At 49.3% G+C, this 27,360-nt stretch overlaps 1 protein-coding gene across 23 annotated transcripts in view; it reads left to right on the top strand.

Annotated features, from left to right (window-relative positions):
* The window catches only part of MADD (MAP kinase activating death domain), a 987,832-nt gene that overhangs the window by 555,849 nt on the left and 404,623 nt on the right, over nucleotides 1-27,360 (top strand). For all 23 annotated transcript variants that reach the window (XM_085646575.1, XM_085646564.1, XM_085646561.1 and 20 more), the window contains 2 exons: nucleotides 19,962-20,082; nucleotides 21,851-21,956. In XM_085646575.1, coding sequence (XP_085502701.1) covers nucleotides 19,962-20,082; nucleotides 21,851-21,956 — 227 coding nt within the window. The remainder of the gene's footprint in view (nucleotides 1-19,961; nucleotides 20,083-21,850; nucleotides 21,957-27,360) is intronic.

The following is a 27,360-nucleotide window of genomic DNA, read 5'->3' as shown; positions in this document are numbered from 1 at the left end:
GATAAATTGATACACAAAGGAGTTTTACGAAAAGCACATACAACACCAGGTTCACATGGATTTCCACACAGTAATATTCACTATTTAGTAATTCACACAAGTCACCGAAGTCACTTTGTCAATAATTTGAAAGATAAAGCTTCCTTACTACCATTGCATACACAAACAAGTACTTGTTTATATATTCCCTTAGCCTTGAAGAAGTCGCGGGGTAATCCCCTGTAGCAGCGACAAAACACGTGTTGGCTAAGAAGGCTTAAAGATCTTGAATTAAAGACATCTGAAAATACAAAGACAAGCATCATTATGATATTTTATGAAACTTTATATATTTACTTTTAAACGTGTGCAGAGGATTTGTATATATAGCATAAGTGGTCTGCTGGCCACACGTGGGGATCTGGTGGTATTTACCTACCTTATGAACCGTGCCAGATTTCCTGCCTTAACTGATTTGTGCTTGTGATAGACCTTAGAGCGCCAGTTTGCCTATTGCTGACTAGCGACTGTGTATCCCTTATAAAAGGACCTACTACTGTCCGAAGTGTTGATCCGATCTATCAGGGTCATTGTTAAGCACCAAATTGAAGTTTTCCCCCTGTTAGGACTCCTGGCTCTGTGGACACAAGAGTCTCGAGGACCGCTTGCTGCAGATACTGCTTCTGGTTCTCGTTTGGAGTGTAGATAGACACAATAGTGAACAGCTGCCCCTCAACCTGAACTCAGTAGGCAAGCATTCTCCCCTTTATCTTGCCCACCTTATTTCCACCCCATGGAAGGTCCGGGTGAAAAGACAGTTATCCGCTCCTTTTTCATCCAGCTAGAAGAGATCAATCAATCAATCAATCAGTTACATTTATAAAGCGCGCTACTCAGCCGTAAGGGTCTCAAGGCGCTGGGGGGGGAGGGGGGGTCAGTGCTCGTAGAGCCAGGTCTTGAGCTGCCTTCTGAAGGAGAGGTGGTCCTGTATGGCGCGAAGGTGGCTGGGAAGGGAGTTCCAGGTCTTCGCTGCCAGAAAAGAGAAAGATCTTCCTCCGGCGGTGGCTTTGCGGATGCGGGGTACGGCTGCCAGGGCTTGTCCGGTCGAGCGTAGGGTGCGCGGAGGAGTGTAGGAGACGCGGTGGTTGATGAGTTTTGGTCCGAGGTTGTGCAGGGCTTTGTGTGCGTGGGTGAGGAGTCTGAAGGTGATCCTCTTGTTGACTGGGAGCCAGTGAAGTTTCTTCAGGTGTCCGGAGATGTGGTGGTGGCGGGGTATGTTCAGGATGAGTCGTGCGGCAGCGTTCTGGATTCGTTGCAGTTTCCTCTGCAGCTTGATGGTGATGCCGGCGTACAGAGTGTTCCCATAGTCCAAGCGACTGGTGACGAGGGCGTGGGTGACGGTCTTCCTGGTGTCGGTGGGGATCCAGCGGAAGATCTTGCGGAGCATGCGGAGGGTGTTGAAGCATGCCGAGGTCACCGAGTTGACCTGTCTGGTCATGGAGAGGGATGAGTCCAGGATGAAACCGAGGTTGCGTGCGTGGTCGGTGGGTTGGGGAGTGCTGCCCAGGGCGGGAGGCCACCAGGAGTCGTCCCAGGCGGAGGGTGATGCATCCTTTTTCATCCACCTAGAAGAGAAGCACTGCATTGGGCAATGGCGAGATTTTAGTCTGTTCCAGTCATACAATACAAGGTGCATTTTCTGAAGGAGGCAGAAGTCTCCTCTTTTTCCTCTAAGAAAGAGAGTACCGCCACCCTTTTAATAATGGAGCGACGACTGCGCCAACACCCTCGCCCCGCTCAAGAAACCCTCCAACAGCCACAGCAGCAAGAAAGCCACCTGGTTCACTGAAGACCTCCAGGTCTCCAAGCAAACCTGCCGTAAGCTAGAGAAGAACTGGCACCGTGAACGAACACCGGACAGCTACGCAGCTCACAAGGACGCCACTCACAGACACCATCAGATCCGCCAAAAGGGCCTCCTTCAAAGACAGCCTAGACAACAACGCACACAACAGCAAAGAGCTCTTCAACATCGTGAAGGAACTCTCCAGCCCCAGGTCCAACACCAACGACATCCCACCTTCGCAAGACCTGTGCGACTCGCTGGCCATCTTCTTCCATCGCAAGATCGCAGACATCCACGACAGCTTCAACACCACGACCGCCCCGACAACCACTGAGACCTCTGCCCCCACGACCACCATCCGCACCAACTGCCTGCTCTCCTGGACCAACATAAACGACGACGACACTATCAAGATCATGAACACCGTCCACTCCGGCTCTTCGTCAGACCCATGCCCACACCACATCTTCAACAAACCCAGCACCGCCATTGCACCCTATCTCCGGAAGACCATCAACATTTCCTTCGAGACTGCAACCTTCCAGGAAAGCTGAAAGCATGCCGAGATCAACGCCTTACTCAAGAAACCCAAGGCAGACCCCAATGATCTCAAGAATTTCTGGCCCATCTCCCTGCTCCCGTTCCCGGTGAAGGTCATCGAGAAAACAGTCAACAAACAACTGATCCGTTACCTCGAGGAAAACAGCATCCTGGACCCGTCCCAATCCGGGTTCCGCAGCAACCACAGCACCGAAACCGCCCTCATCGCCACCACCGATGACATCGGGACCCTGCTAGACAACGTAGAAACCGCGGCCCTCATCCTCCTGGACCTGTCAGCCGCCTTCGACATGGTCTGCCACCGCACAATACGCACACGCCTCCATGACGCCGGAATCCAAGAGAAGGCCCTGGACTGGACCACTGTCAGAGTCCGGTGCTCTCGGAATCACTCGGGAGCAGAATGCTGCTCTTCCCAATGCCCCTTCCCAGCTTTCCAGGCCACACGCTGTAAATACGAGCTGGCCCAAGAAACCCAAGGGGGGGAAAGGGGAATTGGACAGAGAAGAGACAGTCACTACGTCTTTTTCTTTCTTGAATGTTGTCGCTCTTTCTATCTTGCTTGCGACGACAGGAGTGTGAATACTGTAAAAGACATAATCACAAGGTAAGTACCCTACTCTACACTCTGTACTATCTATGTTCAAAAAAAGGATCCTTCCTCTCTATACCCACCCTGTCTTTAGTGACCAATGCTCCTCTTCTGTTGGGGAAGGTGGTGTAGTCTTGATGTGGTGTTTCTGTAATGACAAACTCCTTCAATTAGAGCTGACTACTCTACTTCAATTCTCCTCCCCATTTCTTAATTCTTTCCTCTCCTAGTGGCCCTCTTACCCAAGACTCTACTAACGGTGCCTCAACTGGATTCTGGATTGTTGTGTTCTTCTTCTTGTTTTTTCTGAGTTTCTACTACGGTGTTTTTTCTGTCTGTTAGTCGTTACTCTGCACTCCTCAAATAAGGAAACTCCGTAGCGTACCACTTGATACTAACTACGCTCGATAAGTACTTCTCACACGGACCTTGATGCTAACAGGTTCTGACTTGAAGCTCTGCTAGAGTTTAGCTGCCTGTGTCTTTCTGTGATTCACTGCTGGGATACTCGGTGAGCCTAGCTCACGCGCTGACTAATTACTGAAAAATTCTCCTCAGGAAGTATCACTCTGAATTTTGGTTACATACTGTTCCAGTAAACAACTATTCCATTTGAAGTGAAGGGAACTTAGAGTTGAAATTCCTTCACACGCAATTCTCACGGAAAACTATTCTTCACTAATGTCGCACTAAAGCCATGGAACAGTCTTACTGAAATTTCTGGAATCCTGGAACTCGACTTCTAAGAAACTTGACAAGACTTCTCTCTCACGAAAGCACGGCACACAAACGTCGACTTTCTCCTCTCACAACTCTGGTGAAGTGCGCCTCTCCACCGGGCTGACACCTGGATCTTGCTGATTGCTTTGGAACACTAGAGCGCTAACCTGCGGCTCACATGTTCCAACTATAGCGGCCATTTTAGGTTCTGGTTTTACTTTAATTCGCTCTCCTGTGCTGTGTTGTTTACCGGGGGGCAGGCCTTTGGTCCTAAACATAGGATTCGTTCTCAAGTGTCTGCTGGTCCTGACAGTACCCCCTCTCAATGAATGTCCTCCCGCTCTGGGCTTATTAGGAACTCTCTTATGAAATTCCCTAATTAATCTAGGAGCATGAATGTTTGAAGACACTTCCCAAGCCCTTTCCTCGGGCCCATAACCTTTCCAATCCAACAAGTAGTAGATCTGTCCATTTCGTATCTTAGAATCTAAGACTCGCTGTACCTCAAATTCTTCTCCTATTTCTGTCTGGATTGGTTTGGGAGGTATTTTAACTCGTAAATCTTTTGACACTTTTTTCAATAGGGAGACATGAAACACTGGGTGCACATGCAATCCTTTGGGCAACTTCAACTGATAGTTAACTGCACTTAATTTTTTCTCAATCTCATATGGACCTACAAATCTGGGCTGAAACTTTCTAACTCCCTTGAGTCTAAGGTTCTTTGAGTTTAACCACACCTTATCTCCTACTAGTAAATCTGGTTCCTTCCTTCTTTTCTTATCAGAATAGAACTTGTAAGTCGCCTTTGCCTTGGTCAAGTTGTCCGTGGCTATTGAATGCACTCTTGTCAGGTGTTCAACTAAATTCGTCACTGCTGGGACATCAACCTCTTGAAATTCTACAGACTGATAGGGATGTCTTCCTGTATTTAAATAGAAAGGTGAGTAACCTGTGGACATATTTTTTGCATTATTGTGGGCAAACTCTGCTGCCCACAGATAATCTGGCCAATCTCCTTCCTGTTCTAATAAACATAATCTTAGGTACTGTTCTAACTCTTGATTTGTGCGCTCTGTTTGACCATCTGTCTCTGGGTGGTAGCTAGTCGTGTACCTGGAGTCAATGCTTAATTTCTTGGTAAAGGCCTTCCAAAAATGAGATAAGAATTGGGACCCCCTGTCTGATATTAAAACCTTGGGTACCCCATGGGCTCGAACTATGTGTTGACTAAAGGCATGTGCCAAAGTGGCTGCCGAGGGAACTCCTTTCAAAGGTACAAAATGTGCCATTTTACTAAATGCATCTACACACACTAAGATCGTATCATAACCCTTGCTGGATGGTAAATCTACTATCAAGTCTAAGGTTATAGTGTGCCATGGATGTGGTGGTGTAGGCAAAGGCTGTAGTAGCCCCTGCGGGGCTTGCCTTTCCGACTTCCCTCTAGCGCAAATCTCACAAGTGGCCACATATTGTCGCACATCCTTTGTCAAACTGGGCCACCAAAAACGTCGCCTCACAAGGTCTTCAGTCTTTGTTATTCCCTTATGGCCTGCCAAAAGATCATCGTGACTTCCTTTCAAGGCCTTTTGCTGCAGTTCTGCTGTCGGCAAATAAAGGGCTCCATGATGATATGGTAAACCTTCTCTAATTTCTCTTCCCGAATCTTCTTTCATCCATTCTTCCAATTCTTCTTCTGACATGGAGAACTGCTCCTTCCTTTCCAGAGATTCTCGCAACACTGCTCCGATTATCTTTTCTGAAGGGATGATAGTCTGGACCTTAACCTCCTCCAAAACTTCTTCTGTCCCTCTCCTAGATAAGGCATCTGCCTTACCATTTTGTGCGCCTGGACGGTAAGTAATTAGGAAATCATAGTCCGCAAAATATAATGACCATCTCAGCTGTCTCGGTGTTAGGGTTCTTGCAGACTTCAAAAATTTCAAATTTCGATGGTCGGTGTAAACTGTTACTACATGTCGGGCCCCCATTAAGTAATGTCTCCAGTCCTTGAAGGCATCCTTAATTGCTAGCAGCTCTTTCTCTGTGATGGTATAATTAACTTCTGGTGCCGTTAACTTCCTAGAGCGATAGGCCACCGGGTGCAGTTGTCCAGTTGACTTGTGTCTTTGTGATAGCACTCCTCCTAAAGCCCAATTGGAGGCATCAGTTTCTACAAAAAACGGCTCAGATGGATCAGGATGTAGTAAAATTGGGGCTGATGTAAAATCCTTTTTTAACTGTCTAAAAGACTCCTCCGCTTCCTCAGTCCACTCAAATTCGACGCCTTTTCTTAGTAGCCTAGTCATTGGAATTAGTTTCTGGGAGAAATTTTGAATAAATCTCCTATAAAAATTAGCAAACCCAATGAAGCTTTGGATTTCCTTCACAGATTTCGGAGATTCCCACTCCAGAACTGCCTTGATCTTGCTTTCATCCATAGTGACTCCACTGGGGGCGAGCACAAAACCCCAAAATTCCACAGATGTTACACCAAAGGCACACTTTTCCAGTTTGACATAAAGACTATGCTCTCGCAATTTCTGCAACACCTTCTTGACGTGCTCTTCATGTTCTTCCACATTGTTCGAGTAAATTAGTATGTCGTCAATATACACCAATACATTTTGATCAATAAACTCCTTCAAGACATCATTGATGAAATGCTGGAAGGCTGCTGGGGCATTACATAGGCCATAAGGCATTACTTGATATTCAAATAGACCATGTTTTTTCCTAAATGCTGTCTTCCATTCATCTCCTTTCCGAATTCGGACCAGATGGTAGGCCCCCCTCAAGTCCAGCTTGGTATAGATTTTGGCTTCCTTCACCTGGTCCAATAGTACCGAGATCAATGGCAAGGGATACCTATTCTTAATGGTTATTCTATTTATTGCCCTGTAGTCAATGCAAGTTCTCAACTCTCCACTTTTCTTTGGAATAAAAAAAAGTGGCGAGGAGACGGGAGACTGTGATGGTCTGATAAATCCGTTTTCCAGATATTTATGCAGATACTCCTTCAGGTGCTCATCCTCTCTCTCTGTCAGAGCATAGATTCTACTACATGGGAGATTGGATCCGGGTTCCAACTCTATTTTGCAATCGAAGTCTCGATGTGGAGGGAGCCTTTCCGCTTCTACTTCACTAAAGACATCTAAATACTCTGCATATTCTTCAGGTAGTTCTGTGGTATTGATTACACAAATCGTGGATCCTCCTTCGCTCAAAAGAAGGGCCTGCGTCTTTTCTTGACTTCTGTGACCTTCCAAGTAACAGTGTTCTTTACAATAATCGGAGTTCAAATTCACGGTACGAGCTCCCCAATCTATGGTAGGGTTATGCTCGGTGAGCCAGGGCAATCCCAAAATTAATTGGAACTGCGGAGCATCAATCAGATTGAATTGGAGATCTTCTCGATGACCCTCTTCGGATTCCAACTCCACTATTTCTGTATGACTCACAATTGGTCCAGTGTAACGCCCTGAACGTCTCAGGATCGTTTAACAGACACGACAATGAGGACGCAACCACTTGTGAAGGGTTAATTCTTTTAATGAAGGCAAATAAAATACAAAGAACAAACAAAATTTATAGTCACTGGAATCCTCCAGGCTAAGTACGTTACCAGCCCACAGCACGGATGGTCCTAACCGTCCTCTGCATATACGCCGATCCCGGCGTATGCCAACAGAGGGCAGAAATGAAATGGCCGACAATGCCAATCGGTAGGCTGTGAGGGGCACGAAGAGTGTTGGGGAGAATCGAGGAGTCAGGGAAACACCCAGCCGGGGTCTCTACCTGAAGGGAGCAGCCGCTCAACCTCTTCCTCAGACTGCACCGGGACGCGGAGTCACCTCCTGGTGATGCGTCACCGATACCCCAATCACAAGCAAGAAGACTGAACCGAGAGCAGCCGCTCGATCGATCCTGTGGACTTCCGAGTCTGTAACGCGGCAAACACCTCCTGGTGTGCGTTACAGCTGGCAGTCCCTGTGTCTCTGGTCGGGCTGGGAGTTACGACTCCAACCAGCAAAAGCGCCACTGCGCTTGGACTCAGCCGAGTCAAAAAGCGAAGCTCAATGGTTGACCGGTAGAGCTTCCGGGTCCTTCACAGGTGACGATGGGGCAAGACACGGCCCAGGGAGTAACGACTCGACCTACCTCCGTTCTTGCCTTACTGGAGCACCACTCCGGAACACTGCTCTTCACGAAGCAGGTACGTCGGTGTAAACACAATATCCGACAACCTTGTACCTCCCGGTTCCTCCCTTTATAGGGCGTGTTTTCCTTGAGTTATGTAACAGCTCTCCTGTTTACATAAGGGCGTGTTTCCCTTGAGTTATGTAACAGCTCTCCTGTTTACATAAGGGCGTGTTTCCCTTGAGTTATGTAACAGCTCTCCTGTTTACATAAGGGCGTGTTTCCCTTGAGTTATGTAACAGCTCTCCTGTTTACATAAGGGCGTGTTTCCCTTGTATGACAGGAATTCTTGACAGTACATCCTCCCTCTCAGCGGCTCCCCACGGGTCCAGCGCTGGCAGGAAAACGCCGATGGAACAAGGAGACCAAGCGCGGAGCATGAACCCCTTCAGCCGGTTCCCATGAATGCTCCTCCGGGCCATAGCCTTTCCACGCAACCAGGTACCACAGCTTCCCCCTGCGCCATTTGGACGCCCGTATGCCCGACACTTCATACTCCACCTCCGACTCCACGCATACCGGCCTAGGTGTCCCAGACGGCTTGGAGGGTGCTGGTTTGAGCAATGATACATGAAAGACAGGGTGTATCCGCAATGACTGGGGCAAGCACACCTTCACGTTCACGGGACCCATACACTTGGTAATTCGATAGGGGCCCATGTACTTGGGATGGAACACACTGTTCTTTCGAAACCTCATGTTTCTTGTGGATATCCAGACGTAGTCTCCAGTGCGGTACAGTGGCCCGGGCCTTCTCTTCCTATCTGCCGCAGCCTTGTATCTTCTCTTGGCCTCTATTAGGACAGCCCTTGAGCGCATCAACGTGTCTTTTATGTGTGCCACCCTGTCCGCTGTGGCGGGAATCCTGTCCTCTCTGAACGGATGTAGAAATGGCAAGAACCTGGGATGTTGGCCATAGTTGCTATAGAACGGAGATGACTGTGTGGAGCTGTGAGTGGCGTTGTTATAGGCTATCTCTGCAACCCATAGCAAGTCGACCCATTCTTCCCTGCCCTGGTCCACAAAACATCGCAGATACTGTTTGAGCGTTTGGTTCAGGCGCTCGGTTTGGCCGTCCGTTTGAGGGTGGTAGCTGGTGGACAGGGCGGTCTTAACATGCAGCGCAGTGCACCAAGTCTTCCAGAATTGCGCAGTAAACTGCGACCCCCGGTCCGACACGATCACCCCAGGTAATCCATGCAGTCGTACCACATTCTTTAGGAGTAGTGACGCCAATTCCCCGGCCGTAGGGACTCTCTTGCAGGGGATGAAGTGCCCCATTTTCGTCAAGTAATCCACCACCACCAGTATTGCCGTCATCCCCTGGTCTACCGGTAGGCCCACCACAAAGTCCAGTGATATGCTATCCCATGGTCTATCCGGGGTCGGAAGTGGATGTAAGAGCCCTTGGGTTCGGCCATGGTCGGCCTTCATGGTAGCACACGTAGGACACTCCTGTCCCCACCTCCTGACATCCACTCTCATGGTTGGCCACCAGAAATGCCGTCCCATGCTAGCCACCGTTTTTTCAAAGCCCAAATGACCTGCGCATGGAGAGTCATGGCACCAGATGAATGCTTGTTTCCTTAGCCTAGGCGTGGGTATCAATAGGCACCTGCCCTTCAGGGGTATCCCGTCCTTCAGCTGCCATTCTCTGTGACTGAGGAGCCACCTCCGCCATGTGGATGACCTGATCCCTCTCTTTATTCCCCTCAGGAAAGTATCCGGTTGGATAACCCCCAATACCATCCTCGGGGAAATGATGGAACGCTCGGTTGCAGGCAATGGTTCCTTAACTGCAGATTGACGGGACAGGGCGTCCGCCTTCCGGTTTTCCGTCCCCGGCCGATATTTGATGCGGAAGTTGAACCCCGCAAAGAAGATCATCCACCGCAGCTGCCTGGGAGAAAGGTGTCTAGTGGCCGTCATGAACTGTAGGTTCCGATGGTCCGTGTACACCGATACCACATGTCTTGCCCCCATCAACCAATGCCTCCATTCGGTGAAGGCGTCCTTGATTGCGAGAAGCTCCTTCTCCGCAATATGGTAGTTGCGTTCGGCGTCGTTGAGTTTGCGGGACATGTACGCAACGGGATGAAGCACCCCTGTGTCGTGGTTGCGTTGGGACAAGATAGCCCCCAGCGCCACATCCGACGCGTCCGCTTCCACCACGTAGGGGAGATCCGGATCGGGGTGAGCCAACACCGGCGCCTTACCAAAGGCGCTTTTCAGGGCCTCAAAGGCTTTGTTCGCTTCAGGGGACCAGACAAACTCCTTGGACTTCCTCAGTAGCTGTGTGATTGGGGCCACCACTCCTGAAAATCTATCTATAAACCGCCTGTAAAAGTTGGCGAAGCCAATGAAACTTTGGACGTCCTTCACGCTTTGGGGCACCGGCCATTCTTTCACCGCCTTGATCTTTCGTTCTGCCATCTCCTGTCCCTCTGGACTCAGCATCACTCCGAGGAATTCCACGGATGTGACGTGGAAGTCACACTTGCTGAGTTTACAAAACAGCATGTTTTCCCTCAGCTTTTGGAGCACAGCCTTGACGTGGTGTACGTGCTCCTCCACACTGGACGAATAGATGAGGATGTCGTCGATATAGACGACCACGTAGATATCCAACTCCTCTCTGAATACCTCATTCAAAAAGTACTGAAAGGCTGCCGGGGCGTTGCACAGACCGAACGGCATGACGAGGTACTCAAAAAGGGCGAACCTGGTCTTAAAGGCGGTCTTCCACTCGTCTCCGTCCCTCATGCGCACCAGATGGTATGCCCCTTTCAAATCCAACTTGGTGTAGATACGAGCTTTCTTGACCTGTTCCAGAAGTACACTGATGAGAGGCAAGGGGTACCGATTTTTTATGGTTATCGCATTCAATGCCCTAAAGTCCACACAGGCTCTCAGCTCCCCATTAGCCTTCGGGATGAAGAAGAGTGGCGAGGCGGCCGGAGACTTGGACGGGCGGATGAATCCTAGCCTGAGGAGTTTATCCAGGTACCCCCGGAGATGCACGTTTTCAGGCTCCGTCAGGGCATACAGCCTGCCGCTGGGAACGCTGGCCCCTGGCACCAGGTCGATCTGGCAGTCAAACTGTCTATGTGGTGGTAGCACTTCCGCCTTCACCTCATCAAATACATCCTCAAAACTGTGATAAGCCTGGGGGAGAGCCACATCTTTTTCTGCCGCTGTAGCCACCGTCTGACTCCCGCTCTCATCTGCGTCAAGGGATTCCGTTCTTATTCCACAATGCAGGATGCAATACGGTGACGTCATTTCGATGCGATGTGTTGGCCAATCCACAAAGGGGTTGTGTTTCTGTAGCCACGGCAATCCCAATATGACGCCATATTGGGGCGCTCGGATGATGTTAAAATCGATTTGTTCCAAATGGTTCCTCCCATATCTCATCGGAAGGACCCCCGTGTGCTGTCCGATGGGCCCCGTCACCAATCGCCTTCCGTCTACCGCATAGACGTCTTCGGGTACTGCTTTGGGAAGAAGCACTAGCCCTAGCCTGCATGCCTCGTTGTGGTCCATAAACATGCCAGTGGCCCCTGAATCCACCATGGCCACAACGGGTATCCACTGGTCATGCACTCCCACGTGCACCGTGATAAACAGGTGTCGTTGTCCCTTAGTGACCGAGTTGGAAAGTGAAGGGATGGATGAGTGACTCCGAGATGCCCCTTCTCTGGTCTTGGAGTCCTCTAGTTTTCCGCCGGTATGTCCACCACGGCTGTTACCGACCGGTTGGCCCGATAACGTGACGTCTTCGGTTTGGCAGGGCATTCACGTACGTAGTGGCCTTTTTTGCCACAATATAGGCACAATCCTTGTTTACGGCGTGACTCTTTCTCCGTGGCTGTGAGGCTCGCTCGTATTGCGCTGATGTCCATGGGTTCTCCCTTGGATGCGGTGGAAGTTTCAGGACTTCCCACCGTCACATAGGATGGAAGGGATTTTCCTTTTCTCCCATGATCCCCCTTTCTTTCACTTAGCCTATGTTCCAGCCGTAATACCAGGTTGATAAGGCCCTCACATGTCTTGGGTTGAGGGTCAATATGAGCCACGGCGTCCTTGAGCTCATCGCACAGCCCTTGATGGAAGAGCGCCGTCTGTTTAGCAACAGGCCACTTGGTTTCCGCAACCAGCCTTCGGAACGCGTTGAGATACTGCACCAGGTCGTTGGATCCCTGTCTCAACTCAAGCATTTCACGGTCCGCCGTGTACGAGTCAGCCCTTCTGTCGAATACCTTCAGGAATTCCTCGCGAAAAGCACCCCAATCACATAAGAGGGGGTCGTCCCTGCTCACCAGAGGTACGGCCCATTGTGCCGCGTTTCCAGCCAAATAGGATATAAGGAAAGCCACACGAGCCTGACTCGTGGGGAACGCCTTTGGTTTGCACGATAAATGTAGCGCCACTTGTGTGAGGAATACCTGCACTGTGTTAGGATCCCCACTGTACCTCTCTGGTGTTGCCAAGGGGATGGCTACCGGCATTTCCACTACTACCGCAGGGGTCTGGTTCGTGAGGGAGGTGCTGGGCGTGAGCGGGTCCAATTGGATAGCATCCAGTCTGGCTTTTACATCGGCTGTTTCTTGCCTAGAGGCAGCCACTTCAACTTGCATGGCCGCTAAAGCAGCCAGCACATCATCAAGTGTTGCCATGTCTGTTATCGACCGGGAGACAGTTAGTGTTATTAAGGTCGGATATTTTGTAACGCCCTGAACGTCTCAGGATCGTTTAACAGACACGACAATGAGGACGCAACCACTTGTGAAGGGTTAGTTCTTTTAATGAAGGCAAATAAAATACAAAGAACAAACAAAAGTTATAGTCACTGGAATCCTCCAGGCTAAGTACGTTACCAGCCCACAGCACGGATGGTCCTAACCGTCCTCTGCATATACGCCGATCCCGGCGTATGCCAACAGAGGGCAGAAATGAAATGGCCGACAATGCCAATCGGTAGGCTGTGAGGGGCACGAAGAGTGTTGGGGAGAATCGAGGAGTCAGGGAAACACCCAGCCGGGGTCTCTACATGAAGGGAGCAGCCGCTCAACCTCTTCCTCAGACTGCACCGGGACGCGGAGTCACCTCCTGGTGATGCGTCACCGATACCCCAATCACAAGCAAGAAGACTGAACCGAGAGCAGCCGCTCGATCGATCCTGTGGACTTCCGAGTCTGTAACGCGGCAAACACCTCCTGGTGTGCGTTACAGCTGGCAGTCCCTGTGTCTCTGGTCGGGCTGGGAGTTACGACTCCAACCAGCAAAAGCGCCACTGCGCTTGGACTCAGCCGAGTCAAAAAGCGAAGCTCAATGGTTGACCGGTAGAGCTTCCGGGTCCTTCACAGGTGACGATGGGGCAAGACACGGCCCAGGGAGTAACGACTCGACCTACCTCCGTTCTTGCCTTACTGGAGCACCACTCCGGAACACTGCTCTTCACGAAGCAGGTACGTCGGTGTAAACACAATATCCGACAGCCTTGTACCTCCCGGTTCCTCCCTTTATAGGGCGTGTTTTCCTTGAGTTATGTAACAGCTCTCCTGTTTACATAAGGGCGTGTTTCCCTTGAGTTATGTAACAGCTCTCCTGTTTACATAAGGGCGTGTTTCCCTTGAGTTATGTAACAGCTCTCCTGTTTACATAAGGGCATGTTTCCCTTGTATGACAGGAATTCTTGACATCCAGATGAGAGGTTTGTTCCGTCTACTGCTCGAACCGCCTCACTTCTTTCCTTCTTGATTGCCTTTAACCCAATTTTTTCTGCGAATTTTAGATCACAGAAATTGCCTGTTGCTCCCGAATCTAACATGACTGTGACTTGTCTTAATATTTGTTCCCTATATCGTAGCGTCATCATTAGGGTCAAATGCGGAGCTGCAGACTGCAAGGTATTCGCCAGGGTGTGAGCATCTGGAGCTGTTTCAGCATCAGCAACCACCAGTCCAACTCCATTTACTGGTGGTGCAAGGCGTTTCCCGACGGCTTCTGCTTGGGCTTTTTCTGGCAATCTCGAACAAAATGTCCCGTTCCACCACAGTACAGGCATTGCTTGTTCAACCTCCTTTTTTCTTTCTCTTCTTTAGAAAGCGGACCTCGAATTGTCCCAATTTGCATGGGTTCTCCTCCACGAGCAATGTCACCTTCCTTGCTGCCTTCTGTTCTCACCCGGTCAAAACGAGGCACGCTAGGACGATAATCTCGCTTTCTTTCTCCTCTTCTTTCTCCTTGTCGGAAGTCTATCTCCAAGACTAAATCGATTAGTGCTGATACCTCCGTAGGTCGATTGGGTACTTGTGCTAATGCGTCCTTCAACTCATCCTTTAAGCCTCGGTAAAACACAGCAGCTCTCTTGTTCTCTGGCCATTCAGTTTCTACCACCAACTTATTAAATTGAGCCAAGTAAGCTACCAGATCTCTGCTTCCCTGTTTTATTTCCAACAATTCATTGTCCGTGGCTTGGGAGACTCTTCTTCTATCGAAAATGCGAAGGAATTCCTTCTTAAATTCCTCCAGATCATATAACAATGGAGCATTACTGGTGACCAGAGGCATAGACCACGACGCCGCATCTCCACTCAAGTACGACAATATGAAGGCCACTCTAGACTGCGCATCAGGGAATAAAGCCGGTCGACACATAAAATGTAGGGTGCATTGGGTTAAAAACACCTGTGCCTTTTGTGGATCACCACTAAAACGCTCTGGGGGAGCCAAAGGAATTACTGGTGACAAGGAATGAATTACTTGTGTCGTTATTTTAGACTGAGTGATTGGGGACTCACTGGAAGTTCCTGCTGGATTGCCTGAGTACCTAGAACTTGGGTCAGAGGCTAAGCTACTCATTTTTAGTTTTAAATCTGTGGTTTCCTTTCTCAGTTCCCTATTCTCCTCTCTAACAGAAATTAACTCTCTTTGGATTCCTTCAAGGACTTCTCCCAATTTCTTCAAATCCAATCCTTCAGCCATTCTGCTCAAGAGCGAACTAAAACGTGGGCACTTCACTCTGTCAGAGTCCGGTGCTCTCGGAATCACTCGGGAGCAGAATGCTGCTGTTCCCAATGCCCCTTCCCAGCTTTCCAGGCCACACGCTGTAAATACGAGCTGGCCCAAGAAACCCAAGGGGGGGGAAAGGGGAATTGGACAGAGAAGAGACAGTCACTACGTCTTTTTCTTTCTTGAATGTTGTCGCTCTTTCTATCTTGCTTGCGACGACAGGAGTGTGAATACTGTAAAAGACATAATCACAAGGTAAGTACCCTACTCTACACTCTGTACTATCTATGTTCAAAAAAAGGATCCTTCCTCTCTATACCCACCCTGTCTTTAGTGACCAATGCTCCTCTTCTGTTGGGGAAGGTGGTGTAGTCTTGATGTGGTGTTTCTGTAATGACAAACTCCTTCTATTAGAGCTGACTACTCTACTTCAATTCTCCTCCCCATTTCTTAATTCTTTCCTCTCCTAGTGGCCCTCTTACCCAAGACTCTACTAACGGTGCCTCAACTGGATTCTGGATTGTTGTGTTCTTCTTCTTGTTTTTTCTGAGTTTCTACTACGGTGTTTTTTCTGTCTGTTAGTCGTTACTCTGCACTCCTCAAATAAGGAAACTCCGTAGCGTACCACTTGATACTAACTACGCTCGATAAGTACTTCTCACACGGACCTTGATGCTAACAGGTTCTGACTTGAAGCTCTGCTAGAGTTTAGCTGCCTGTGTCTTTCTGTGATTCAGTGCTGGGATACTCGGTGAGCCTAGCTCACGCGCTGACTAATTACTGAAAAATTCTCCTCAGGAAGTATCACTCTGAATTTTGGTTACATACTGTTCCAGTAAACAACTATTCCATTTGAAGTGAAGGGAACTTAGAGTTGAAATTCCTTCACACGCAATTCTCACGGAAAACTATTCTTCACTAATGTCACACTAAAGCCATGGAACAGTCTTACTGAAATTTCTGGAATCCTGGAACTCGACTTCTAAGAAACTTGACAAGACTTCTCTCTCACGAAAGCACAGCACACAAACGTCGACTTTCTCCTCTCACAACTCTGGTGAAGTGCGCCTCTCCACCGGGCTGACACCTGGATCTTGCTGATTGCTTTGCTTTGGAACACTAGAGCGCTAACCTGCGGCTCACATGTTCCAACTATAGCGGCCATTTTAGGTTCTGGTTTTACTTTAATTCGCTCTCCTGTGCTGTTTTGTTTACCGGGGGGCAGGCCTTTGGTCCTAAACATAGGATTCGTTCTCAAGTGTCTGCTGGTCCTGACAACCACCTCCTTCCTCTCCGGCAGAACACAGAGCGTCCGCCTCCCCCCTTCCGCTCCGAAGCCACAGAGATCTGTGGCGTACCCCAGGGCTCATCCCTCAGCCAAAAGCTGTTTAACATCTACATGGCACCGCTCGCCCACGTCGCCCGACTGCACGACCTCAACATCATCTCCTACGCCGATGACACCCAGCTGATACTCTCCCTCACCAAGGACCCCCACACCGCTAAAACCAACCTCCACGAAGGAATGAAGGCTGTCGCTGAATGGATGAGGAACAGCCGGCTGAAGCTGAACTGAGACAAGACAGAAGTCTTCATCCTCGGATCCATGCCCTTGGCCAGGGACGACTCTTAGTGGCCGACCGCACTGGGAACAGCTCCAACACCCACCGACACGCACGCAACCTAGGGGTCATCCTCGACTCCACCCTCTCCATGACTAAGCAGGTCAACGCCGTCTCTTCCTCCTGCTTCAACACCCTCCGCATGCTCCGCAATATCTACAAGTGGATCCCCACCGAAACGAGAAGAACGGTCACCCAGGCCCTCGTTAGCAGCAGGTTGGACTACGGACACGCCCTCTACGCAGGAGCCTCGGCCAAACTCCTGAAACGGCTTCAACGCATCCAGAACGCCTCTGCACGTCTGATCCTAGACATCCCTCGCCGCAGCCACATCACACCCCACCTAGAGAAACCTGCACTGGCTGCCCGTCAACAAGAGGATAACCTTCAAACTCCTCACCCACGCACACAAGGCACTCCACAACACCGGACCAGTGTACCTAAACAGACGACTCAGCTTCTACACCCCCACCCGCCAGCTCCTCTCCGCCGACCTCGCCCTCGCCACAGTTCCCCGCTTCCAAAGAGCGACCTCCGGCGGCAGATCATTCTACCACCTCGCCGCCAAGACCTGGAACACCCTCCCTAACCACCTACGGCAGACCCAAGAAATGCTAACCTTCAGAAGACTCCTCAAGACCTGGCTCTTCTAGCAATAGCAGCATTCCCCACCCCCCAGCGCCATGAGACCCTCCCGGGTAAGTAGTGTGCTTTATAAATGCTTTGATTGATTGATTGATTTTAATACTTTTAATAGGGTTTTAATAGGGTTGTTTAGGCCTCTCACATTTAGGTTAATTATTGTAACGTTAATGGAAGAACATGAGGGTAGCAGTGATCATCATGGGCGCCCGGCCTAGAGAGAGAAAGTTGACTTGGCTGCTAAGGTAGGCAGGCAGATGCGTAAGGAGGAGCAATCGCTGGTACCGGATACTGTCTTGCTGTAGTATGGTGAGTACTTTCCCTAAACCAACCCCAAACAAACCACAGGAACAGGGTAACTAGTAAAGAGCCCAATCATTGTTATAAACCAATTTGAGAGTCCAATAGACATAGCCTGGACCGAGGGTGGGTCAGCCTCCATCAAGCATTATTCACAAAAATCCCCCACCACCTTGTGCTTTAGAACTGAAAAGGGAGCCACTGCCTGGGGGTGTGTTCCACAGCATATGATACCAGTACAAGTCCCAGCTTCAATCTGTGTCTTGCTGGCCAATCCCTACGGTGAGACTGTCCAGGACTGCCTGTATCTCCTGAGTGATGATGTCCGGGTCTGGGCGCAGGTCTTTTTGGGGATCTTGTAACCGGTCGACATTGATACAGTCACCCTTCAGCAGTCTTGCAATATCTACACCGCTACTCTCTGGAGATAATCTCTGGCAAGTCGAGGAGTCTGCTTACTTCTGCTAGCGTTTTGATTTGATTCACTTATCCCAGCAGAAAATAATGCGAGACAGGTGGCCTCAGCCATATGAGATTCCTTTGTTTTTGAAGTGCTCCTTGATGGTTTTAAACTCTCTACATCTCTGTAAATTCAGCATGGAGAGGGCTTGGAAGAGTGCAAGTTTGTGGCCCAGGAACGGGATTCTGCGTTTCTGGCCTCCAGAGTATGACCACTTTGAGTTTATAGTATTAAACGCTTGTGAGGATGTCTGGAGAGCACCCATTGTTCGCTCCTTGGCAGCCCACACTATTAACTCTATCCAGCTTTACCTTGCTCTTCATGTCGAGCCAAAGGATGTCACAGAAGAGGACCTGCGCAAAGCTAGGGGATGTCTGACTCTTCCACCTCTGTCTGAGCTCTCCGTTTGTTGATATTGTTCCTACAGGAGCGATTCTACGGTTCCTCTGCATGGGTCTTCAGGGCCGTCTGCTATTCTTATAGATGTAAGACTTATTGATTTCCAGTTCTTGGCCTCTTACTGTTTTGTTGTCTTACAAAGTGAAGTCCTTGTCGCCAACTGCACCAGGGCGTAGGAACCATTGCCCTCACCTCTGCTGATCCTCGGTTACCATTTCAGGTCTGCTCATGCCAGGATAGGTGCACGTAGCTTGCATGGCTCTCTGCGTAGTGAGGGCCTTCAGCTTCTGTTGGGTGCTGCCCCAGTAGAGCAGCTCAGGTGTTGCAGTCGGCAGTTCGGTTTGTGCCGGTCTCATCCTGGCGCAGCCTGACCCGCCGCAACTCTGTCTCAATTCCGGGGAAGGTACTGTGGCAGGTTCCTTCATGGTCGCCATCTTGGAAGCCTCAGGGTCTGGACTGCTTCCACAGTAGTCCAGCCAATCAGGCATGCAAGCCCTTTGGTGCTCAAGGTCTCTTCAAGCGTTGCTGGGGATTTACACCCCAACTTCTGCGGTTGTGGCTCCCATTTAGCCCTGCTGGAAGAAACTGGTATCTTTAATACACTTAAGGTTATCTTTAAATACTCTACGAAACATTTCAGTGGGATTCATCACTTGGCAACAGAATATTATTCAAAGTATTTGATTTCATGAAAGCTAGAAATGCTTGAAACTGCTGGTACAGGCAGGACATTTTGCTGCTGTGGTCCCCTCAGCTGTATTCCACTGTACATAACTTACTCTTGTGGTGTCTGTTTGTCCCCAGCTCCTGGTGAAAGCTCTCACCTCTATGCTAATATCACTTGGTCCTCTGCAGCTCCAGCATCTGTTCTCAGTAGGTCTCCAAGGCTTATCTTGGAGTAAATCAAAATCTTTTGTAACCTTTCAGCAAGAACTTCTCTCCTGGTTGGACTGTCTTTTATTTGTCCTGATTATTATATCTGTTCCAGTGCGAAACCTCTCTTGCGCGATGTATCTGCAGCTCAGTCAATCAATCTGTATTTGTTAAGTGCGACTACTCTCCCTTGAGGGTCTAGGGGCTGCAGGTCCGACTGGGCGCGGAGGTTCAGTCGAAGAGCCAGGTCTTGAGATCCTTCCTGAATTGGGCCAGCGACGGGGATAGCATGAGATGGAGAGGCAGGGAGGTCTAGGTTTTGGGATGTGTACTGGCCTCTTCCATTAAAGGATTGTTGGGGTAAGTGTGCAGGCTTGTGCTGTGTGTGCCTACACTGGGAAGTCTCACTTACGTTGAGGTATGCGCCTGCTCTTAATAGTGCCTTGATTCTTGCTGTATGTGTCTGCTCTGGAAACCATTGGGCATCTGAGGTATTTCACTGCACTCATTATGCACAACCTTGTCAGCTCAATGTGACTGCATGTGGCCGATACTCGGATCAGGTTTTTCTCGAGCTGTCTGAATGCTCTCCTGAAATGAGTCTGCTCGGAGTGTTGAACTGCATTAAGACTACTGTCCGGATGCAATGGAACTGCTGCCGGCATGGGACAGTTGTCTGGTCTCATGATGGAGCACACATGGCAGTTACATCACTAACTTGTGACTCCTTCTGACCACGTTTTACAGGTAAGGAGCGCTCTACACTGTGGGACCAGGTGCAGTTCTGGGAGGACGCCTTTCTGGATGCTGTCATGTTGGAGCGTGAAGGAATGGGTATGGACCAAGGACCGCAAGAGATGATAGACCGGTGAGTTATGCTCCTCAATGGTGAGATCTTCGCATACAAGTCCACAACATGCAGTTTATAGGCTGCTCCAGTGGTACATTGCGCTTAACTTTAGTTCAGTTTATGCTGTGATCTGTCCCCCTCTGCCTTCCTTTGACCTTCCTTTGTGCCTCTGTCCCTTCTATTAGACTGTACTCTGTAACCTGTGTTAAGCTGTCCTCGGTCTCATCCATGGCTGTGCCTTATTTAGAGCTGTGCTTTGGTCTGACGTGTCGAGCTGTGACCTGCTCTCTGTAGGTTTTGTTCTGCTGTTTGTCCCCTTTATACCTTTTGTTAAGCTGTTCTCCGTTCTCCTTGTAGCTCGTGTGACCTCAGCTCTTCCATCGCCATCGTTAATGAGCACTTGTTCTCTTTAGCTTCAGTTATTCTTCCTTCTGCGTTTCCTGTGGTCACGCTGCGTGTCCTTTTTTATATCATATGTTAAGCTGTGCATCATATGCATTTTTAATGTGAACCTGTGCTGTGTTCTCCCTCTAACTCCAGTTTATCCAAGCTCTGTTCATTATTAATCTTGTGTTCGGCTTTGTGTGCCACCTCTGTAGGTTGTGTTGAGAGATGCTCTGTGCTGTTGTAGCTTGTGTTGTGCACTGTGCTCTTCTCTCTAGCTTGTGTAAATCTGTGTCTCTCCCTCTGAGGTGCTCTTCGCATTGTTTTATCTTTGTGGATTATGTATATCTGTGCTCTGTTTATCTCTGTAGCCCTTTGTTGATCTACGATCTGTTCCATAGGTAGCTTGTTTTGCGCTGTGCTGTGGGATCATTAAAGCTTTTTTTGGAGCTGTTCTTTTCTTCCCCTATAGTTTGTGCACAGCTGTGTTCTTCTTTGTGTATCTTGTGTTGAGCTATGCTCTGTCCTTGTTCATGTTGTTCTTTCTTGTAGCTAGTTCTACTAATTACTCTGCTCTATTGCTTGTTTTGTGCTGTGCTCTTCATTTTCTTTAGTTTGTGTTGAATTTTAATCTTCTCTTGCTTGTGCTTTGCTCTTTAGTGTGTTTTGAGCTAGGCTCTCTCCGTCTGCAGTTTGTGTGGAATGTTCTGTCTGGTAGTTTGTCTTGAGCTGTGCCTTACTCTGTAGACGTTGTCTGAGCAGCGCATGCCACAGATATTCCCCGGTGCTACCTTCCTTGTATTATGGTTTGCCAGATCTGTGTCTGGTAGTTGTGAGCTGTGCCTTACTCTGTAGATGTTGTCTGAGCTATGCATGCCACAGATCTTCCCCGGTGCTACCTTCCTTGTATTATGGTTTGCCAGATCTGTGTCTGGTAGTTGTGAGCTGTGCCTTACTCTGTAGATGTTGTCTGAGCTATGCATGCCACAGATCTTCCCCGGTGCTACCTTCCTTGTATTATGCTTTACTAGATGTGTGTCCGGTAGCTTGTTTTGAGCTGTGCTTTGCTCTGTAGGCGTTGTCCGAGCCGTGCATGCCACAGATCTTCCCCGGTGCTACCTTCCTTGTATTATGCTTTTCTAGATGTGTGTCCGGTAGCTTGTTTTGAGCTGTCCTTTGCTCTGTAGGCGTTGTCTGAGCCGCGCATGCCACATTTCCTCACCGGTGCTACCTTCCTTGTATTATGCTTTACTAGATCTGTGTTTAGTAGTGTTTTTTTTTCTGTACCTTGCTCTGTGCTCGTTTTCTGAGCTGCGCATGCACCAGATCTTCACCGGTGCTACCTTCCTTGTGTAATGCTTTACAAGATCTGTATCTGGAATCATGTTCTTGTCTCTTACAGATATTTCTCACTTGGGGATCATGATCGTAAACGACTGGAGGACGATGAAGATAGACTTTTGGCCACACTACTGCACAATATGGTCGCTTACATGCTTATGATGAAGGTAAGTCACTGCCATCAGCCTGCTGTCTCCCTGGCCTTGTTTGCTCCTCTACTTCAATGCGCTATAAATTGAGATGCTGCATAACAGGCATTTCATGCAGCCCTCAAAGTACAGACTGCAAACTTCCACAGGGTGAGACAGATGTGGCTCATGGGAGCAGATAATGAAACCTTTTTAAAAAAAATATATATTTTACATTTTTTACCTTGTTCAGATGTCACCATTGTGCAGGCCCATGGGTTTAGATGAGATGTGTGCTTTCGAAGGATAAATACATTATAAATTCCTACTTTATACAACTCTATTCATCTAGTGCTTTCATCCAGAATAGTTGAGGGTTTTTGAAAAAGTATGACTATTGATGCAAGGAATATGTATGACTGGACCGTTATAATGTTAACATGAAGGGGATTCTTTCTTGATATGACTCCCCTTTCTGCTTTTCTTTTCCATGGCATTGATTGAACAAGCTGATGTTCTTCCTAGTTTTTTGACAGACACAAATTTAACCTTGAGTGTGTCCAAGAGACATTTTAACTGTATCACGGTTGATAACACAGTGAATAAATCATTAAGTGGTTCCCCTAGATGTCCATGGTCACCAATATGTAATATAAATGCTTGGCTTATCCAGAATTTGGAGGGTGGATTTTATTGATGTACACCTCGCTTGCATCCATTGTGGGGATGTTCCCTCCTGTTCCATTTGCATCTCTTGTCTTTAGCTCTTTCAGCAGTTGGTAAGCCTGTATAAGGGCCACTGTCTGAAAAAAGACCTTGCCACTGTGAAGGAAACCATGAACAGAATTTTAATCTGCTTTCTCCACAGTCGCTACTTCAATGCATCCGTTCCAGGGTTTCTAAATGCTGCAGGACTCCTATTTAGGCTTATAAAATGTGTCAATGCTATTTCTAAGCCTAATAGCTGTGTGTGATATCTTTTGCCAACGCTTTGCGAGCCCCTTTGTGTGATAGTAATGCATCTCTCCAGAGCGATATTCTCCCAGCGTCCTTTTCAAGCCCTCGTATCACCATTGTTTGACAGGCATGTCCATGAAATACGACTATGTACCATTATAAAGGGAGGCTGTCCCATTTGTCAATAAATGTTATTTAGGTGGTAGGTGTTAGGCTGAATTGGTGTATGCCTGTGGGTTAGGTCACCATTGCAGAATTTACGATCTGGCCTAACAGAAGGCCCTTGAGGCGGATCTTGCATACCCTTGGACTTCTCTGGTGCTCACTGAGTGCAAGTGCCATCACCATGGCAGCACTGGCCGTTGCTGACGTTTTCGTGGCAGATCTTGCATACCCTATGACCTCTCTAGTACTCATGGACTGCAGGAGCCATCGCCATGGCTGCACTAGCCGTTCTCTCATAGGACATCTCCATTTATAGTCATAAGTACTTGAATAGTCCCGCCCTCGTGCGGGGACCGCGGAGCACTTTTGATATATCTTCTTAAGTGGATATTTTTTGCCTTTCTTCAGGAAGGCCCGCAAAGACGCTCAAGAGGTAGAAAGACAATAATGCAGCCTAAATACATAGGTTACACTGGCTGCATCTTCATCTAGAATTGAAAAAAGGTAGTGAGTGTACTACATTTTGTGTAGGTTTTTGTAGTATTTAACATACAGAATAATCTTCACAAAACCGCTTTTTTCATGATAGAGATGAAAGGAAAGGACAGAATAGCCCCATAGGCTGCCATTATATGTCTTTGAAAATAGAAGCTGTGCTTTTAAGATTCCAGAGACCACCAGTATCCCATCATGCACAGCCAGTGGCAGTTACTGCAGTTCTTGTTTCTGATTCCTGCTTTCAGGACCCTGGAGCATTGAGCTTTACCAATTTGGTGTTTCTCTTCAAAAATAACTTCTGAATTTAGTTTATTACTACTTCACTCGATGTTTATGGTCTTCTTCTTCACGTTTCTGTCCTTTTCTGACAGAAAATGTGCACTATTTCACTCAAAAATGCCATCTCTTTTTGATAAGTGTCCAGACTATGGTAGGTTAGAAGGCCAAGACTGATGCTTACAGAGTGTATCATTTGTCTTCCTGCTTCTCATGTTCCTGATTCCTGTTCCATCTGTAAAACCTTCTCTAAGCATACTCTGCGTGACCGAGAGAAGACCTGGCTTCAGGGAGCAGAAGAGTGAAGAAAACGGCAGGTAAATTTCTGTGTAAAAACGGCTGCACTGAGGAGGAGCCAAGATGGCCGACGGGACGGACGCTTGAGCTCCCGGCTCCGTGGACCGTCTGGCTTCCTTTGTTAATCCTGATCAATTCTCCTGACCTGCGCCGCTCTACCGCCGCGGATTACCGGCACTGAAGTGACTGGCGTTCTCCTGACACCTTTGTCGGCGGGTTTGGTAGCAGACTCGGTGTTTGCTTCGACCTCCGGCGCTCCCCCTGGTCCCTGCGTAGATGGCCGCCGCTGGACGCCGAGGGATGTGGACTGGGTGCTGAGCTGGAATACTGCGGGTGGTCGCGGGGGTGAAAACGCTGGCTGTGCGACTGGAGTCGGACCCTTACGTCCGGGTCGGACTCCCCCTCGCGCTGGCAGTGGTGTGGACGACGTTGGAGCCCCCTAATACTAGCTCTCCTCCGCCACCCTGAAGAAAAGCGAGCGGACTCCATTTTGAAGTGTCTTCCTGCGGCGAACGGCCGGTCCTCACGGCAACCGTGGGGCGCTCTCGCCCTGTGCAGTTCCCGAGTGGAGCACGAAGCTTTTCCGGTGTCTACATCCTCGGATCTCCGGTATACATAGTCACTTTTGTCCCGCCACTAATTGCCTGCAGTGGAGATGACAATGGCGCCTGCTCTTCTTGCTGAGACGCCGGCTGACCCTGGACTCGCAGTGTCTGCGCGCCCATGTGCCCCGGAGCTGATTGCCGCATCGGAGGAGCAGCGGGATAGTGCGGGCCGATGCTTGGTACAGAGAGACCCGACCTGTGGGGATGTATTGGCCGCCCTCGTGGCGTTAAAAGTGGCAATGCAGAGTACTTGCCGGGCGCTGACCCGGAGACTCGATGAGGCACTGTTTGCAACGGGACGTTCCCGGCTGGAGGATCCCCCGCCGCCCATGTTTTCTCCTGGAGGTGAAACAATGTTGCAGAGCGGAGGGACGGTGGCGCGGAGTCCTCCTGGCTACAATGTAACGCGTCAACCCATCGACACGGATGCAGTTGTAGGGACACCCTTCACTTTGAACGCTGTGACTCTGCCTACGAACTACCTGTTGAGACCTAGCCTTTCACTTCCCTTGCCAGATGTTACCCTGAATGCACCTATCGCTGGAGCTTCTATGGCATGTTACTGCTGCGTTTGGGACCCTGCGGTACGATACGTCTTCATTGTCCCCTTTCCTCGAGAGCGGCCATCTTGTCTCTTTGTCCTGGCTGAAGGTGGCTCGCAGCAATGGACGGGCCTGAACCACGTCTGCCGGTCCGGACAGGGGTGATGGCATGCTCGTTGTCGCTTTGGTTGGATCGGCAGACGGGGACCTGGACTGATACACGTTTTGCAATATTGGCTGAGTAGTTTTTAATGACCTGTTTTTTGCTGCATGTCGCTGTGATTTCGCCTCCTGTTTCCTTCTTCTGCCGGGGGGAGGACTTGTGAAGTGCTGAAGTGCTGGGTGGTATTGATTCGGGACCACCGGGTTTACGTGGGTCTTTTGATACTGTGCTGTACATGGCGCAGGATGTATGGGCGGCGCGGGAGTCCGGGAGTTCGGCAGTGGGGTGGGCTCCTCCCCGCTTTTCCTTTTCCTGGGAGTAGTAGGGTAGTGCACTCTTCTTTTTCTCCCTGGGTTCAACCGTGATTTTATGGTCCTTTTTCCTTTCTTCTTTCCTTAATTCTACATTTCGGGTTCCTATGGGGCGACAGACACGTAGCTAAGGGGGGGGGTAGGCCATAGCCTCGGCATGCGTGTAGGGTGGGGGGTCTTCTTCGGTACGTTTTTTGTTTCTATGGGCCTTCTTTTTCTTTTTTCCGTCCTTTTCTTACGTCTTTTTCTAGGGTCAGTGGGGGGGACTGGTGTTAGGAGGGTAGCGGCTGGGAGGCACACTTCGCTGCGTATCTATATCCTGGTATTATAGTTTCGTGCCGCCATTTTAGATGTGTTCACTGTTAGTTGACTCTCCTGTTGGCTGTTACCCATTTATCATATGATCGTCTGTTCTGTACACTGATCCGTTCTAGCTTCTGTATCTCCTTACATAAAAATTTTTAAAATTAACCTTACTGTCTCCTGCCACTCAGTGCACGTGGATTTATTGTAACATAGGTCGTATGCTTTTATGTGCTGCCGTGCCACCGAGTGGACGTATACTTTGCTATCAAGCTTCAGAAGTGTCGAGGCCGGCCGGATGGTTGTAGGCCCGTATTTGTCTTTTACACAGTGCTAAATAAAGGTTTAAAAAAAAAAAAAAAAAAAAAAAACGGCTGCACTATGGAACGCCGTGCCTATACGCATCCGGAAAGCCAAGACCGAGAGATTGTTCAGGAAAACATTGAAAACCTGGCTGTTCAGCCTCCCCTGAACCGCATAGCTATCGCTATCTCTGCTGTTGCTAGCGCCGGGACACCCCCGTTGGGGGTAGCCGTGCGCTTTATAAGTGGTAATAATAATATTAATAAAGTCTTTAGGTTGTACTTTAGGGCGAGGAGGCGGTCATTCCTCTACCAGGGCTCTGTCTTCAGCATCTTGAGGGGCTCCCCAGCAGAAGAAGGGCTGTAAAATGGCACCGGTCCCAGGCGAGGTCAAGGACGATTGACGTCAAGAGGAGGTACAGCACCGACCTGTTCGCTACCGGCCCAAGGCATTATGTCCAAATGACATCTTCGTTCCACGTCAAGAGAAAGATCATTGACGTGAATTGTGAAGCTGACGATAATACCATCTTGTTCGGCATCAGGAAGTCCACCGCCGATGGTCAATCAATCAATCAATCAAGAAATTTGTATTGCGCACTACTCACCCGGAAGGGTCTCAAGGCGCATGAGGGAGGGGGTCTGCTACTGCTCGAACAGCCAGGTCTTGAGCTGTCTCCTGAAGGCGAGGTGGTCCGGGGTCAGTCGCAAGTGGACGGGCAGGGAGTTCCATGTCTTAGCCGCCAGGTAGGAGAAGGATCTTCCTCCGGCGGTGGTTCTCTGGATGCGAGGGACGACGGCGAGGGCGAGGTTTGCGGATCGTAGCTGGCGGATGGGCGTGTAGAAGGTCAGGCGGTCGTTGAGGTATCTTGGGCCAAGGTCGTGGAGGGATTTGTGTGCGTGGGTGAGGAGTCTGAACGTGATCCTCTTGTTGACGGGGAGCCAGTGCAGGTCCCTTAGATGGCTCGAGATGTGGCTGCGTCGGGGGACGTCCAGGATGAGTCGGGCGGAGGCGTTCTGGATA

This window comes from Triturus cristatus, chromosome 3_1 (genome assembly GCF_964204655.1).
Source record: "Triturus cristatus chromosome 3_1, aTriCri1.1, whole genome shotgun sequence".
Taxonomy (NCBI): Eukaryota; Metazoa; Chordata; class Amphibia; order Caudata; family Salamandridae; genus Triturus; species Triturus cristatus.
Note: the sequence above shows the minus strand (reverse complement) of the source record. Positions and strands in the feature narration are given on the sequence as shown.